Raw genomic sequence first — 15,631 nt, 5'->3', positions numbered from 1 at the left:
TCTAAGGCCTGGTGAAAATACAAAATTAAGTTTACAAAATGGAGTGGGTGTTGAAGTGTGCTATATTGCACCAAATTGCATCTGAGGCTACCTGGAAATGCAAAACATTCCAAAGGGGAGGGGGACACCCCCTCCCCTTTGACCCCTCCCCCAGGTCGGCCATCAGTCTTCAGCCCCCCCACTCAAAAGTACCTTCCTACGCCACTGACTACACACATAGACTAATGTTAGTCGTGGAACATGCATTTCAATGCTCACTGATATTATGTTATATCTGCTCTTTGCTTTACAAATTCGAACAGGTGTGTAGCGAGTAATTGCCAAGGGAGGGGCGAAGCCTGTAGGCAAACTATCTAAGCGAAGCGCCACCACGAGTTGGCGCGAAGCGTACAATAAAAAAATTTGCCGAAAATGCCTCCCAGATCGCTGGAAATGACACTTCCCAGGCCTTGTAAGTTGCATCTAAGCATTGTCTATTTTGAAATTACTAGCGATGTCATAAAGAAAATTTGCTCGGGGGGGGGGCGGTCGCCCCCTTCCCGAAATGCGACATGTTCCCCGACGACTCGGTCGAGTTCAAGACCAGCCACAGTTGGTTCCATATAGCACAATTGTACAATTGCTTAAGGCGTCCATACACTCACACGGGTTATGATAGACCATATATAGTATTTATATAGATACATTAGTGAGAGAGGAAAAATGGAAACGTCAAAAATGGAGTTGTCGGTGTAAGGGGTAGGGTGAGGCGCACACCCCCTCCGTAATCCTTGATCTGTCACTGGCTACCCTGTGTATATAATAGGGATCAGCGCTTTAACTATGACTGTTCCTCTTTCTCTTCCCGAGGTATTGGGCTATCTTCTACTCCCTCCTTTTCTCCTTTTTTCTTTTCTTTTCCCTTCCTTCCTCTCCTCCTTTTCTTTTTTTCCCCCTCCTTTTCCCTTTTTTCTTCTCTTTTTTTCTCTCCTCTTTTCCTTACCCGGGGGGCGCGCGCCCCCAACGCCCCCCCTGGTTACGCGCCTGTTCAGCATGATCTTAAGTCTTTCCACTCTTAAGTTCATGGATACAATAACTATACTGAGTTAATTATCAACAGAAAAGGCAGCTGAAACAACTTTGCATGAAAGCTTATGACAGTTTATGGTATTTTATCAATGACTAATATAACTGTATATGGCTCGTCTAAACTTGAACTTTGTAATGACTGCTATAACATTAGCCTTAGTTGTCTTTTGTCTGAAAATGGTAAATTCATAATGTTGACTATGAATGCAACGTGCACTAACATTATATGAACTTAAACGTTCTCGCTTCTATTTCTTATATGAAAGTAGTGTATAGACTGGAATATTAGGACATATATTGTTAGTATACCTCTCTGTTTCATCGGTGCTTGGGCCCTTCTTTGTGTAATTTGGGATGAAACAAGATATTAACAGTGTATACTGGTTCAAGGGGGTAGGAACCGGGGGGGCTGGGGGGCGCCAGCCCCCCCCCCCCAGTGAAAAATGTGGAGGGGCGGAAGTATCATTCCGCCCCCCCCCCCCCCTCTCCGCAAGTCAGAAAACCCCTTTTTCATTTCCAAATGAGAAAAAAATCTCATTTGGAGCACCAAATTGCATCTAAGGCCAGGTGAAAATACAAAATTAAGTTTACAAAATGGAGTGGGTGTTAAAGTGTGCTATATTGCACCAAATTGCATCTGAGGCCACCTGGAAATGCAAATAATTCCAAAGGGGAGGGGGACACCCCCTCCCCTTAGACCCCTCCCCCAGGCCGGCCATCAGTCTTCAGCCCCCCCCCCCACTCAAAAGTACCTTCCTACGCCACTGTACTGGTTAATGGTGACAAGTGAGGTACCAGTTCCTCAATTACCTAAAATCATTTCTTTAGTGTTATATTTGGCTTACTCTTTGGAACGTCTAAAATATTGCTGACGAAAAGTGCCCCATGATAAACTGTGTAGATTTGCCAATGGAAAGCATTACCTAATATTATATATGTATATATGGGATATAAAACTATTTCTTCGATTTAATGTGTTTACTGGTTAATGGTGACAAGTGAGGTACCCAGTTCTTCAATTACCTAAAATCATTTCTTTATATTTTATGTGTTATATTTGACTTTACTCTTTGGAACATATTTTTATTATTTTTTATTTTTCTCAGTATTTAACTGTCACCAATAAAATCCCCATTGATAACCCCACTGGGGTTATCCCTTTCACCTACATGGCCAGCAATAGATGGGCAAATAAGAGTAAATTTGGTGAGCTGCTGTGCAATTGTGTCATTGATTACTGATTCCAAATTCGATCTGTGGAGGAGTTATATAGGATAGATCTCTAACAACACAATATTGAATGCGTTTCCGTTCTCCGGCTAATGTAAGTGATACACCTACTTCTTATGTACTTTATAAAGTATAATTGAGTCAGAGAGTCATGGTAGCTTTGCTTCTACCGAGACGGGACTCACTATTTAGGATCGTGATCGATATGCTCGGGTTGTAACGCGTGACTGTTTTACTGTACTCTATTGTACTTGACTGTATTGTACTCTTATGTACTTTACTAGATACTGTACTAGTTAAACAGACGAATAACATGATATCTATTTTGACAGATGGCTTAGGGAGAATTGTGGTGATGGTGGTTTAATTGGGATTATAAACAACCATTGACAATTATATACTGAACAGGCCTCGGTAATTGGTCCTTACTGTTTTCAATGTATTAGGTACACCGATCATTACGATATTACAGCCATAAAACGCCGGCCAAAATGTCCATACTTGCATACATAATTACTGTAAAACCTAGAAATTTGGAATCCCGGATTTTGTTGTAATTGTTGTGAGAGGCGATCATGTTTGATAGAAGGTTTCACGAATAATGCAGCTCGGAAAGCAACGTCGTGGGATGGCATTTCGCCCTTTCCCATGTTTGTAATGCAAAGCCTTTGGCATTTGTGTTTTAAATTGTGTCATTCCCTTTAAGAAATTGAGGAAGTGATAAGTAGTGCTCTTTTGTTGGAAACTTTTATCAGACTCTTTTGAAGCGATGTTGCGGTGTGCTTTGTCATATTAAAGTCACATGACCAATTGCCGTTCGAATTGTGTTCCTCTCCGCCTCCCTTTCCTAAGGGAATTTCCTAATGCAAGTTTGGGTATCTATCTGGATTGCTCATTGGGGGGGGGGGGGGGGGGTAGGGAAACACAGGTGTGGTTACAATACTCGGCTGTTGAGGGAAAAGTACGGCCAGTAAAATGCACAAATTGGGAGGGTTTTGGCGCTCCCTTCATCATCAGTCGGACATTTTTCAGTCGATCAGGAAAGAATAAGACCACTGCCCTCCGTCCATAGTCTTTAGCGAGATAAACACTACATTGTGACTATCGACCGTATTCTCTACGTTAATAGTACAACGTCTACCAAACATGAAACAACTCCGGATATGAGCAGTTAATCATTTACCGTATTCCAATACAGCATGATCTTAAGTTTGTTCACTCTAAAGTTAATGGATAATATAACTACATTGAGTTAATTATCAACAGAAAAGGCAGCTGAAACAACACTGCCTGAAAGCTGATAACAGTTTATGGTATTTTATCAATGACTAATATAACTGTATATGGCTCGTCTAAACTTGAACTTTGTAATGACTGCTATAACATTAGCCTTAGTTGTCTTTTGTCTGAAAATGGTAAATTCATAATGTTGACTACGAATGCAACGTGCATACATATATATGAACTTAAACGTTTTTGCTTCTATTTCTTATATGAAAGTAGTGTATAGACTGGAATATTAGGACATATATTGTTAGTATACCTCTCTGTATCATCGGTGCTTGGGCCCTTCTTTGTGTTAGTTGGGATGAAACGAGATATTAACAGTGTAAACTGGTTAATGGTAACAAGTGAGGTACCCAGTTCTTCAATTACCTGACATCATTTCTTTATATTTTATGTGTTATATTTGCCTTTACTCTTTGGAACACATTTTTATTATTTTTTATTTTTCTCAGTATTTAAATGTCACCAATAAAATCCCCATAGATAACCCCACTGGGGTTATCCCTTTCACCTACATGGCCAACAATAGATGGGCAAATAAGAGTAAATTTGGTGAGCTGCTGTGCAATTGTGTCATTGATTACTGATTCCAAATTCGATCTGTGGAGGAGTTATATAGGATAGATCTCTAACAACACAATATTGAATGCGTTTCCGTTCTCCGGCTAATGTAAGTGATACACCTACTTCTTATGTACTTTATAAAGTATAATTGAGTCAGAGAGTCATGGTAGCTTTGCTTCTACCGAGACGGGACTCACTATTTAGGATCGTGATCGATATGCTCGGGTTGTAACGCGTGACTGTTTTACTGTACTCTATTGTACTTGACTGTATTGTACTCTTATGTACTTTACTAGATACTGTACTAGTTAAACAGACGAATAACATTGTGTCTATTTTGACAGATGGCTTAGGGAGAATTGTGGTGATGGTGGTTTAACATGGGATTATAAAAAAAAACATTGACAATACTGAGCAGGCCTCGGTAGTTGGTCCTTACTGTTTTAATGTATTACGTACACCGATCATTACGATATTACAGCCCTAAAACGCCGGCCAAAATGTCCATACTTGCATACATAATTACCGTAAAACCTAGAAATTTGGAATCCCGGATTTTGTTGTAATTGTTGTGACTGAGAGGCGATCATGTAATTCGGAATACTTGATAGAAGGTTTCACGAATAATGCAGCTGAAAGCAACGTCGTGGATGGCATTCCGCCCTTTCCCATGTTTGTAATGCAAAGCCTTTGGCATTTGTGTTTTTAATTGTGTCATTCCCTTTAAGAAATTGAGGAAGTGATAAGTAGTGCTCTTTTGTTGGAAACTTTTATCAGACTCTTTGAAGCGATGTTGCGGTGTGCTTTGTCACATTTATGTCACATGACCAATTGCCGTTCGAATTGTGTTCCTCTCCGCCTCCCTTTCCTACGGGAATTTCCTAATGCAAGTTTGGGTATCTATTTGCTCATGGGGGGGGGTGGTGGTAGGGGAACACAGGTGTGGTTACAATACTCGGCTGTTGAGGGAAAAGTACGGCCAGTAAAATGCACCAATTGGAAGAGTTTTGGCGCTCCCTTCATCATTTTTCAGTCGATCAGGAAAGAATAAGACCAGCCCTCCGTCCATAGTCTTTAGCGAGATAAACACTACATAGTGACTATCGACCGTATTCTCTACGTTAATAGTACAACGTCTACCAAACATGAAACAACTCCGGATATGAGCAGTTAATCATTTTATTCCAATACAGCATGATCTTAAAGCAGCATTTTGCGTCCTTTTCTATGATTTTTCTCAACCTCACTGATTCCACTATGCCATAACGACATACATAACTAGCTTATCTATTTAAATCTTACTTTACATGGTGACATAAAAGTCGAAAAATTTGCAACTTTCAACTTTGTTCTTCTGCAAGATATTTACCGTTACAACCCAATAAACCTCGCCCATAATTATGAATATTTAAACACAACGAACGTCATTGACCAATACAACACCATGCTTGATTTGTGTACATATTGCAGTTGTACCAGGGAGTTCCATTACATCTCCCTGGTTGTACCAACGCAAAGTCTTGAATCTATTTTTAGCAACGGCTCATAACTAAACCTGCATCTCTGATTGGTTGAATTCAAACTAGTGGGTTTGGCGGAACTGTATGCGATTAATTTTAACTGTGGAATTTGTCAAGGACACTCTTCTCATTATCTGCAAATATCCTTAATTACTACCAATTAACGTTATTGGCAGGAAAAACTTGGCTAATATCTTAGTTTGCTGTTTTGTGATTGATATATGTAAAAAAAAATCGATGGACATGTCAAAAAAGTAGAAAACGGCGATCAAACGCAAAATGCTGCTTTAAGTTTGTTCATTCTAAAGTTCATGGATACAATAACTATACTGAGTTAATTATCAACAGAAAAGGCAGCTGAAACAACTTTGCATGAAAGCTTATGACAGTTTATGGTATTTTATCAATGACTAATATAACTGTATATGGCTCGTCTAAACTTGAACTTTGTAATGACTGCTATAACATAACATTCTACAGAAAATCGCAGGTCGTGAACTGAAGGAAGTGGAATCATATATCGCGCCACATACAATGTAAAACGAATTTAATAGTCTGAGACAAACGTCATCCCTTCAGCTAAATGTCATATCCTATTCAATATAATCAGTTAAAATAATAATCAGCAGTTATTTTTACGACGCTCAAGCGACCAAAAATGGGGGAGAAGCCCGCAAGGGCTTATGGATTTTGCAACTATAAAATAGAATAATAACAATATAAAATCCCCGTAGATTACCTCACTGGGGATATCCCTGTTGCGAAACCTACATGGCCAAAAATAGATGGGTATAAAAGTAAACTTCAGCAGAAGGAAAAGCCACAGCTCCGTAGCTCATGAGATGGTGAGTTGCTGCGCAATTGTGTCATTGATTACTGATTCCAAATTCGATCTGAGGAGGAGATATATAGGATAGATCTCTAACAACACAATATTGAATGCGTTTCCGTTCTCCGGCTAATGTAAGTGATACACCTACTTCTTCTGTACTTATAAAAGTAATAATTGTGTCAGAGAGTCATGGTTAGTTTTTGCCTCTACCGAGACGGAACTCACTATTTAGGATCGTTATCGATATACCCGGGTTGTAACGCGTAACTTTTTTCTATTATGATACTGTCCTAGTTTAACAAATGGTTAATATGATGTCTATTTTGACGGATGGTCTTAGGGAGAATTGTATAACATGGGATTTTTAGGGAGAATTGTGGTGATGGTGGTATAACATGGGATTATAAAACCATTGACAATATTAAGCAGGCATCGGTAATTGGACCTCACTGTTTGGGTATACGTATACATAACTCAATACGGCATTTGAGTTTGCCTAATTGAAGTTACATGGTGTCAAGATAAAGTCAAATTGTCGAGTATAAGGGATAAGAAGAAGATACATGTGGAACAAGGGCGTAGGAACCGGGGGGCGCCAGCCCCCCCCCCCAGTGAAAAATGTGGAGGGGCGGAAGTATCATTCCGCCCCCCCGGTTCGCAAGTCAGAAAACCCCTTTTTCATTTCCAAATGAGAAAAAAAATCTCATTTGGAGCACCAAATTGCATCTAAGGCCAGGTGAAAATACAAAATTAAGTTTACAAAATGGAGTGGGTGTTGAAGTGTGCTATATTGCACCAAATTGCATCTGAGGCCACCTGGAAATGCAAAAAAATTCCAAAGGGGAGGGGGACACCCCCTCCCCTTAGACCCCTCCCCCAGGCCGGCCATCAGTCTTCAGCCCCCCCACTCAAAAGTACCTTCCTACGCCACTGATGTGGAATATAGTTTGAACATTACAGGCACAGCATACGACCAGTGTGTAACTCAATCACAACCAGATGTCAGCTGCTTTCCAGGCGAGTTTGTCTCTATGGCTCTCAGGAGCAAAATAGTAACAAATAGTTGAGAAGAGCCTCAAGGTGAATGGCGATAAATTAATGTTGCCTTCAGTGTAGCCTTGCCTATCCCTTGCAGTGCCGGGGGGGGGGGTGTAAAAGGAAGTGTCATATAGCTCACTGATAGCTGGACCAATGTTGGAAAGCAGGTTATCATTTGAAAGATGGAATCTAACCAGCACTAGGAATTTTCAAAGTATTGATTGGATTGTTTTGTGGGAATCCACCCCCAAAACGCCAGCCAAATGTCAATATTTGCATACATAATTACCGTACAACCTCCTAAAACCTAGAAATGTGGAATCCCGGATTTGTCAATATAAAGCTTGTACTACGAATCTGCCGCTAAATTCCACAATTTTGTAAATAAACCCCATGGGCTTATAGTTCCTGACGCCATTGGTGTAAGAGTTTTGACTTGAAAATTAAGTCAAATTAACGATGTTTGTTGACTTGTAAGGTTACGTTCTTGAAATATTATCAAAATTGTTCAATTGTTGAGATGATATGTGATACTAAAAATGACAACACATGTGTTGACTTGTCAAGCTTTATATACAAACATAACTTCTTGACGGAACATTGCTGAGATTCTTCACTTAGCAACATGTTAAACAACTTAAACACATTGATGTTTGTTGAAGTTTCAAGTTAACCCTATGTCGACCCTCTACATGTTTCTCATATAAATGTAGTTTCTGTTTGCCAGATAGCTTGTAAGTACCGAATAGTTGTAGGCTTACCTGGACTACTTTTGCCTATTTCTTTTCAGTTTCCTTGACTATTTCACAACTGAAAATACTCACAAATATGGCTGAGATGATTGGTCAATGTCGATGCCACAACAGTAACCCAAGGAACTTTTGGAGAATTGTAAATCCGTACGGCCAGAATGAATTTTGGGGAATTTGTTGTAAGAAGCGATCATGTAATTCGGAATACTTGATCGAACGTTTCACCAACGATGTAGCTGAAAGCGACGTAACCGTGGATGGCAATCGCTTATATTTCAAGAACCCCAGTGAATACGAAACTGACCCTGATTTTCAAGCAGATCCAAACCGTGAGCGTATTACCGGCGACAACTTCGACTCAATCCAAAGAGGTGATCATGTGGGTTTCCGCAGGAGCTATGTAATTTGGCATCACGCTATCGTAGAGAATGTAGAACCAGAGAGTTTGGTGGTCATCAGTTGGGGAGGCGGTGGATGTAGCAAGGCACTTATAAGCCGTGATCGTTTGTCAGGCAGCGGTTTGAATGAAATGTGGAAATTTATATACTCCAGTGACGACGAGGATACGAATCCTGCAGATCTTGTAATAGCCAGAGCAAATTCAAGGTTGCCTCAAAATCAAGCAGGGTATGTGCGTTTGTTTGTCATCAATGATTCCAGCGAAAATTATGGGCTGCTGAACCAAAATTGTGAAACTTTTTCAACTTATTGCAAGCGAGGTTGCACCCATATTCAAATTACCATTCTTTCTGTTAGGGTGGCTGCTTCGTGTCAATTGCCTTGGTTATGCTCAAAAGTAAAGGAAATGTTACTAAAGATCTGTCAAAAAAGTGGAAGAGCTATTGCACATGTCGTGAAAGCTATCGCTCCAAAATGTGCTGCTCAACTTTCTGCTGAAACAGTGGAAAATCTTCTTCAGTTTCTTACCAAAAATGCAGGTTATTTTGAGGTAATTGGTTTAGGTGTGGTGGCCATTACGGAGATATATTCTTTCGGAAAGCTTTATGTGAAGATTAACAAACTTCGAAAGCAAAATCCTGAAAATAAGAACGCTCTTAATCAAGAATTACAGACGAAAGGTATTGAATGCTTGCTCACAGTAGTATTATATGGCGGTGTTGGAACAACACTTTTTTTTGCTAGTTTTCCATTGTTGTTGGAGGTTATCATTAGTGTCATTTTATTGGTTGTGTGTAAAACGTTTTTACCCCGGTTGATATCTTATTTCATAGAATGGTTCAACAACAATTGTCCCTCAATGCCGAATATCTCCCATTTCCTGCGACAACCCATGATAGCTTAAATTCCTAACAGGTTAATACAAAAAAATCCAAACTAGCAGGCAAACATGGCCAACCCTCCTGATCATCATCATCTAGGTTGACAAATTAGACTGACAAAACGGTTTGGCTTTGATACCTAGCGGGATATGATAGCAGGGCGGCGGATCCATCCAACCCACCTGCCCCCCCCTCTCCCATAAAACTTCTTATATCAAATCTTAAACCTCCTTGCATAAACTTAGAAGTTTACTTTTTTCATTTTATGAAAATTACCTCCACCATTTCCCCATGTTTGTAATGCAAAGCCTGTGGCTGTTGTTTATTAAATTGTGTCATTCCGTCTAAGAAATTGGGGAAGTGATAAGAAATGTTCTTTTGTTGGAAACTTTCATCAGGCTCTTTTGAAGTGATGTTGCGGTTTGCTTCCTCACATGACCTATTGTCGTTCGAATTGTGTTCCTCTCCGCCTCCCTTCCGATCTTTTTGCCCCTTCTATGAATGTGATAGACAGCATTTTTTCGTTGTATCACAAGTTATACCTGTGACGTAGTATGCAACAGATGTAACCAATCATAATGTTTCCACTCAACTTGCGTTTTATAACTTATGAAGACATATCCTTTTAAAACATGATTATTTTTCATCCTGCGATTGATATTCCCCTCCACGCTTCTTCCTTCAAAGTGGCTAGCCTTATGACTAGTCGTAACAATAATTCCCTTTTGCGCATGCGCAGTTTTTACGACCAGGAGTAACAATTATTTCCGGTTAGGGTTAGGTTTAGGGTTGGATTGAGGGTTAGGGTTACCCCTACTATATGCGCAGTTGCTTTATTTACTTTGAATTCGCCGATGTCGTAAGAATAGTTTATCAATATTTGTTACAACTAGGCGTAAGAATAGCCATGGCCTTCTTCCTTACATTCCACCTTGTCATACGAACATGCAGGCGTACAGACAGCAAGTTTTGGGTCCATCGCGCTTTCAAGAGAGTTCACATAGCCCATATATTCTCCGTAGGTTACTAAGCAAAGGTTTTCTCTGGCAGCGACCATAACAATTAATCAATACTGTCCACTTCTCCTCAATTTCAACTTACAAGATCAAAAAATTCTATACCTTCATGGTTGAGGTGTTTCTGAGTAAGAACCCGGAGTATAGCAACTCTCTGGTAAGAACTATATGAATAGCTACGTACAAGCAATGGAGCTGTGTCGTGTCCGACCTACAAATATTAAAAGTAATAAGAGTGTAGGCTTCTTTATTGCTAAACAAAGTAAACCTACTACTAGTAGGCCTATTAATAAATGGGTTCCTGGGTGAAGATTTTCCGTGCAATCTAATTTGATTAATTCCTGTTTGCAGTAAAGGGATGTTAAAGTTCGCAATTTGCAGAACAGGTTGGTTCATTTTGGGTTTAAATGTTATGTTTATACCGTTTTATAGTTCATTATTTCCGTCGCCGTTTTGGTCCCCTTTATGGTTATTAATAAAATCTCACACAGTCATATTGCATTGAACATATAGTATTGCACTGCGTGTACATAATTGGGTGGTAAGAGCAACTTTAAAACTAATATCTACAATTTTCGAGTAGATAGCTTTCTACAATTTTGGAGCAATAGTATTTTCTTTTCTTTTCCTAACATCTGATTTCTAAAAACTGTATGCAGTCAGGGCATACTATTTTGTTTTCGGAATGAATATACAGTGATGTTTTTGGAGTTATCCATATTTTTTGTGCATTATTGATTTGCATTTTAAGAATTAATCGTCAATTTTCAATTGAGGGAATATCTGTGTCCCACTCACAGAGTATTGGACAGGAAGTCAATGTTTACATATATTGATTGTATAGTTCAAGGGATTAGGGTTTTTATCGAAAGACTCACATTGTGTTGGATCGAACTGTGAATTTTAACATTAGTGAGGTTTAAAGGTCATAAAAATCTTGACTATACAACCTTAATCCGGATTGATGATTCAAACTCGGAATATAGTTGTTGGTTAACTGGTACATGTGGGCATAAATATGTTTATATGGAGTGACAGCTTTGGAACCGGCTCATTTTTGTGAAGTTGATACTATGTATAAATTTGACCTACTCAGGCGCGGATCCAGGGGGGGTCCAGGGGGTCCGGACCCCCCTGCTCTTGGCCAAAAAAAAAAGGAAAAAAAAGAGAGAGTAAAAAAGAGAGAGAGAAAAAATAATTAAATTAAACGCCAATTTTAAACATGTAGGACATCAGAAGGGCGGTTATCCTTACAAGTCAGCCAGGTGTGTCTTTTCCGTCAAATGAACTATAGTGTGCACGCGTGCTACACGTGCAAAAAATGCCTAAAAATCTCAAATTTTAGACCGAAAAGTTTCAAACTTGAGGTGGTGTTCGAATTGTTTTGGGCGGTGAGGTGGCAGAGCGGTAGGCTGCATAGGATGCGCCGACGAATTCTTCATGAGAGATCGTTTTCTGCGGTGAGAAGGCATAAAACTGTTCTCCGATCAACAATGGGCAAGGAACGTCTCACAGCTCTTGTTCTCATGAACACATATTATAACACTCCTATCGACACTGACGAAGTGGTCCGAAAGTTCATTGAGAAACATCCACAGCGTTTGTTCTCTCCAGTCTACCATGAATAGATCATCAATAAAACTAGCTAACTCGTACTGATGCAGATACATTTCGAGTGAGTTTTTGTAGGTGCTTTGAATGGCTAAATTGAAGGGGATTCCCTGTTGTACTTAAATATCCAAGAATTTCACAATGGATAGAGGGAAACCCACTCCCCTTAGACCCTAGGATCACTGGAGGCCAAACCCCTCACCCTTCCAGAATCCTGGATCCGGCCCTGCATCAAACAGTGGTGACGGAACGGGAGGGGGGATTGGTGGCTAAAGGCATTATGATTTTTGTATCATCTCAACTCATCTGATATGTATTACCATATTTCATAGATTGTTTTTTTCTGATCACTTGAGAAATTGCAGACATGAGATCCATATTTTCAGGCTAGGTACATGCAGCTTAGAATACTCGGGAAGTGCCGTTTCCGGCCATCTGGGGGGGGGGGGGTTTGTAAAGCCAAAAGTTTTCTGGTACGCTCCGCGCCAACCGATGGTGGCGCTCCGCTTAGATAGTCTTTCGATCAGGCGTGGCTGGACCAGTCAGACCCCCCCCCCCCCTGTCAAAAATCCTGCATCCGCCCTGCTACTATGATATTGAGTGATGACATACAGCACTTTCATATTCCACTAATCAAGGAACCATAGTGCTCGGTACATGGGCTCTTCTTGTAAGTTGGAGTTTATTCAGTGTTTTTTTTATCTGTTTGTCATGTAAACCGTCTTGCATCTTGATTCAACTATAACATATTTTCATTAAGTTCATTTAAAGCAATTTCTTTATCCTGTTTTGTCTGTTGTCTCCGGAATGGTTGTCTCCCAGCATGAACAATTCCTGCAATCCTCGTCGATAACTTACAAGAGGTGGAGGCGACGAAGCTGCCCTTTTTTATCATCGGGAAGTTATTAGAATAAAGTTATGCCTGATATATGAAGAAAATAGCGCATTATTCCACTTACATAATTTTGAGAATTGCAAAAGTTGCGATTTTGGATAAGGCAATAGCCTTACAAAATTGTCGAATTTGGACCAAAAATGAAATTTCTCTCATGCTTGTCCTGATGCTTACACGGATTCTTAAAGCTTAGTTATGGCTTTTCCTCAAGATTAAAGTGGATTTCCTCAGAATTTTAATCTTCAATTGACGTATAAATATATTAAAATGAGATTTAAATATTATAATACAAAATTGCCTTTTGTATCAAACGGGAAGTTATTAGAAACAAATTATGCCGGGTATATGAAGAGTACAGTAGAGTACTTTACTCCACGAACGTAATTTTGAGAAGAATTGCAAAAGTCGCGATTTTGGACCAAAATTTGACAAAAATGATAAGGCTATAGCCATACAAAATTGTCGAATTTGGACCAAATATGAAATTTCTCTAATTTTGTTTGTCCTGATGCTTACACGGATTCTAAATGCTTAGTTATGGCTTTTCCTCAAGGTTAAAGTGGATTTCCTCAGAATTTTAATCTTCAATTGGCATATAAATATATTAAAATGAGATTGCAATATTATAATACAAAGTTGCCCTTTGTATCAAACAGTAATTAATTAACGGGGATTAAAGTGGATTTCCTAGGAAATTTAAGTATCAATGCATAATATAGTTTTAGAGGAAGATATAGTTTTTCTGGCATTTCGGGAGTTAGAGGGGTGGAATCGTAATAGAAAAATAAACACCAAAAAAAAGAAAGAAAAAAGGACACTTTATAAGGAAGACATTGAGGCATTTATATTCTATATGGAAGTGTAACCAGAGCATAACCTGGTTAATGTTTTGTATAGTTATCATTTTCTTTTATTTTCCTACTTTTGTTTTTATTCATTTGATCATTTTCTTTTGTTTGTTTGTTTTATTCATTTGACAATGAACAACCTTTACTTGGTAGATTTATGAGTTCCCTTAATTTTCACTTTTATTGCTAACTACTACATGGCAACAGTTAGTGGTCGGGTGGCCCTGTGTGACCTGTCTTTTTCTTATAAGCTAAGTTATTGTTTTGCGTGGTCCTACTTTCTAGGAATATATGAGTGGCTCCAAGAGTCTATCCATTTTCAGAAATGTGGGTGAAATAGACAATTTTTATAACTTTTGTTTGGTTAGATAGGAATGTTTTGGTGATAGATGATTATTTTAAATGTACCAAAGGACACCATAAATTAAGTAATGTGTCTGGTAAATTATGTATTATGTATTAATTGACGGCTGGTTGGTCACTGGACCTCGGATACCAGGAAGTGGAGGGCAAGCTGGTCTAGAGTAGGAGGGGGAAAGTTGAGACAAAGGCTAAATAATGAATATTCAATGAACCAACCTTTGTGTTTAATTGGTTTAAGGTGGTCATGTGTGAGTTGCCTTGTATTCTTATTATTATGGGATGTATTCTTATTATTATGGGATGGAGTTAATAGGGTAGCATGGTAGGGGAAAATTAAGAAAAGACACTGACGCCTAGTTAAGTTTACAGTAGTTACAGAGAAGAAGAGGGCAAGGGTTGAGTTTGTAATAGTTAGAGGAGAAGGAGGGAAGGATAGGTTGAAATGGTTGGGCACGAGATCATAATTATTTTCTTAGACTAACTTCACCAGTAATAGAGTAGAGGACCAGTATTAAATCAATTAGAAGTTAAATGACACTTGAAGCTATTTACCCATGGAGTTTTTATAGAAGTTTAGTGAATATCTGGAGCTTGTTCTACAAATGGATATTCTATTTTAGTAAACACCTGGAACTGTTTACAATGAAATTTCATATTTAATAAAAGTGTATCACCCGAAGCTGTACCAATGGAGGCAGAAGTATATTTCATCCTGTGCTGAGATCTGGCAACCCTATTATTTGTTTTGCTGATTTTCTGTTGTGATGGAACTATAAATCCCCATTTTAATTCTACGTCCTTGTTTGGATTCGGAAGTGAACCCCTGCGATGACCCAACCCGAGTGATGAACAGTTTCTCCTAGAGATGCCCCAAACTGAGACGCCCCAAGAGGTTATTTCCCCGAGTCGCGAGCTGTCCAGAGAACCACCCAATCCAGAGACATCCCCAACTAAGTGAACCGCCCTAGAAGTTCCCCAAGGAGACAATTTTGTTCTCAAATTGTATTCGGTCGACCCGCGCTGCGATTTTGTTATTATTTTCGTTGGGACTGATAAGTATTATTTTTCAATTAAATTCAGTGGAGTCTTTATAAGAAGTAAGAGTTCCGAGATACGTAAGCTACACCCATTTATATAATTTCACCTTAAGTTTAAGTAACCCCATTGATATTAATACAACGCCCATGTGCATCGTAAACACACCACTTTACCTTTGTGTGTTTGTTTTTGTGTGAGCATTCCGCATTTTTAAGCTGTCCCCACGATCTCAGAGTAAATCTACCCTACCCTAATTTGGAGGTGCCACTTGTAATCTTCCCAAACCTAA

The 15,631-nt window shown here is 39.2% G+C and overlaps 1 protein-coding gene across 2 annotated transcripts; it reads left to right on the top strand.

Annotated features, from left to right (window-relative positions):
• Positions 1–4,117: 4,117 nt before the first annotated feature.
• LOC139978317 (uncharacterized) lies at positions 4,118–15,509 on the top strand. Of its 2 annotated transcripts, none has more exons than XM_071988394.1 (2): positions 4,118–4,255; positions 8,330–15,509. In XM_071988394.1, the coding sequence occupies exon 2, from the start codon at positions 8,368–8,370 to the stop codon at positions 9,592–9,594; it is 1,227 nt and encodes a 408-aa protein (XP_071844495.1). In that variant the 5' UTR covers positions 4,118–4,255; positions 8,330–8,367; the 3' UTR covers positions 9,595–15,509. The 2 variants fall into 2 exon arrangements, with proteins under 2 accessions (XP_071844495.1, XP_071844494.1); XM_071988393.1 differs by lacking the exon at positions 4,118–4,255 and adding an exon at positions 6,469–6,632.
• Positions 15,510–15,631: the final 122 nt, after the last annotated feature.

This window comes from Apostichopus japonicus, chromosome 13 (assembly GCF_037975245.1).
Source record: "Apostichopus japonicus isolate 1M-3 chromosome 13, ASM3797524v1, whole genome shotgun sequence".
NCBI classification, from domain to species: Eukaryota; Metazoa; Echinodermata; class Holothuroidea; order Aspidochirotida; family Stichopodidae; genus Apostichopus; species Apostichopus japonicus.
Note: the sequence above shows the minus strand (reverse complement) of the source record. Positions and strands in the feature narration are given on the sequence as shown.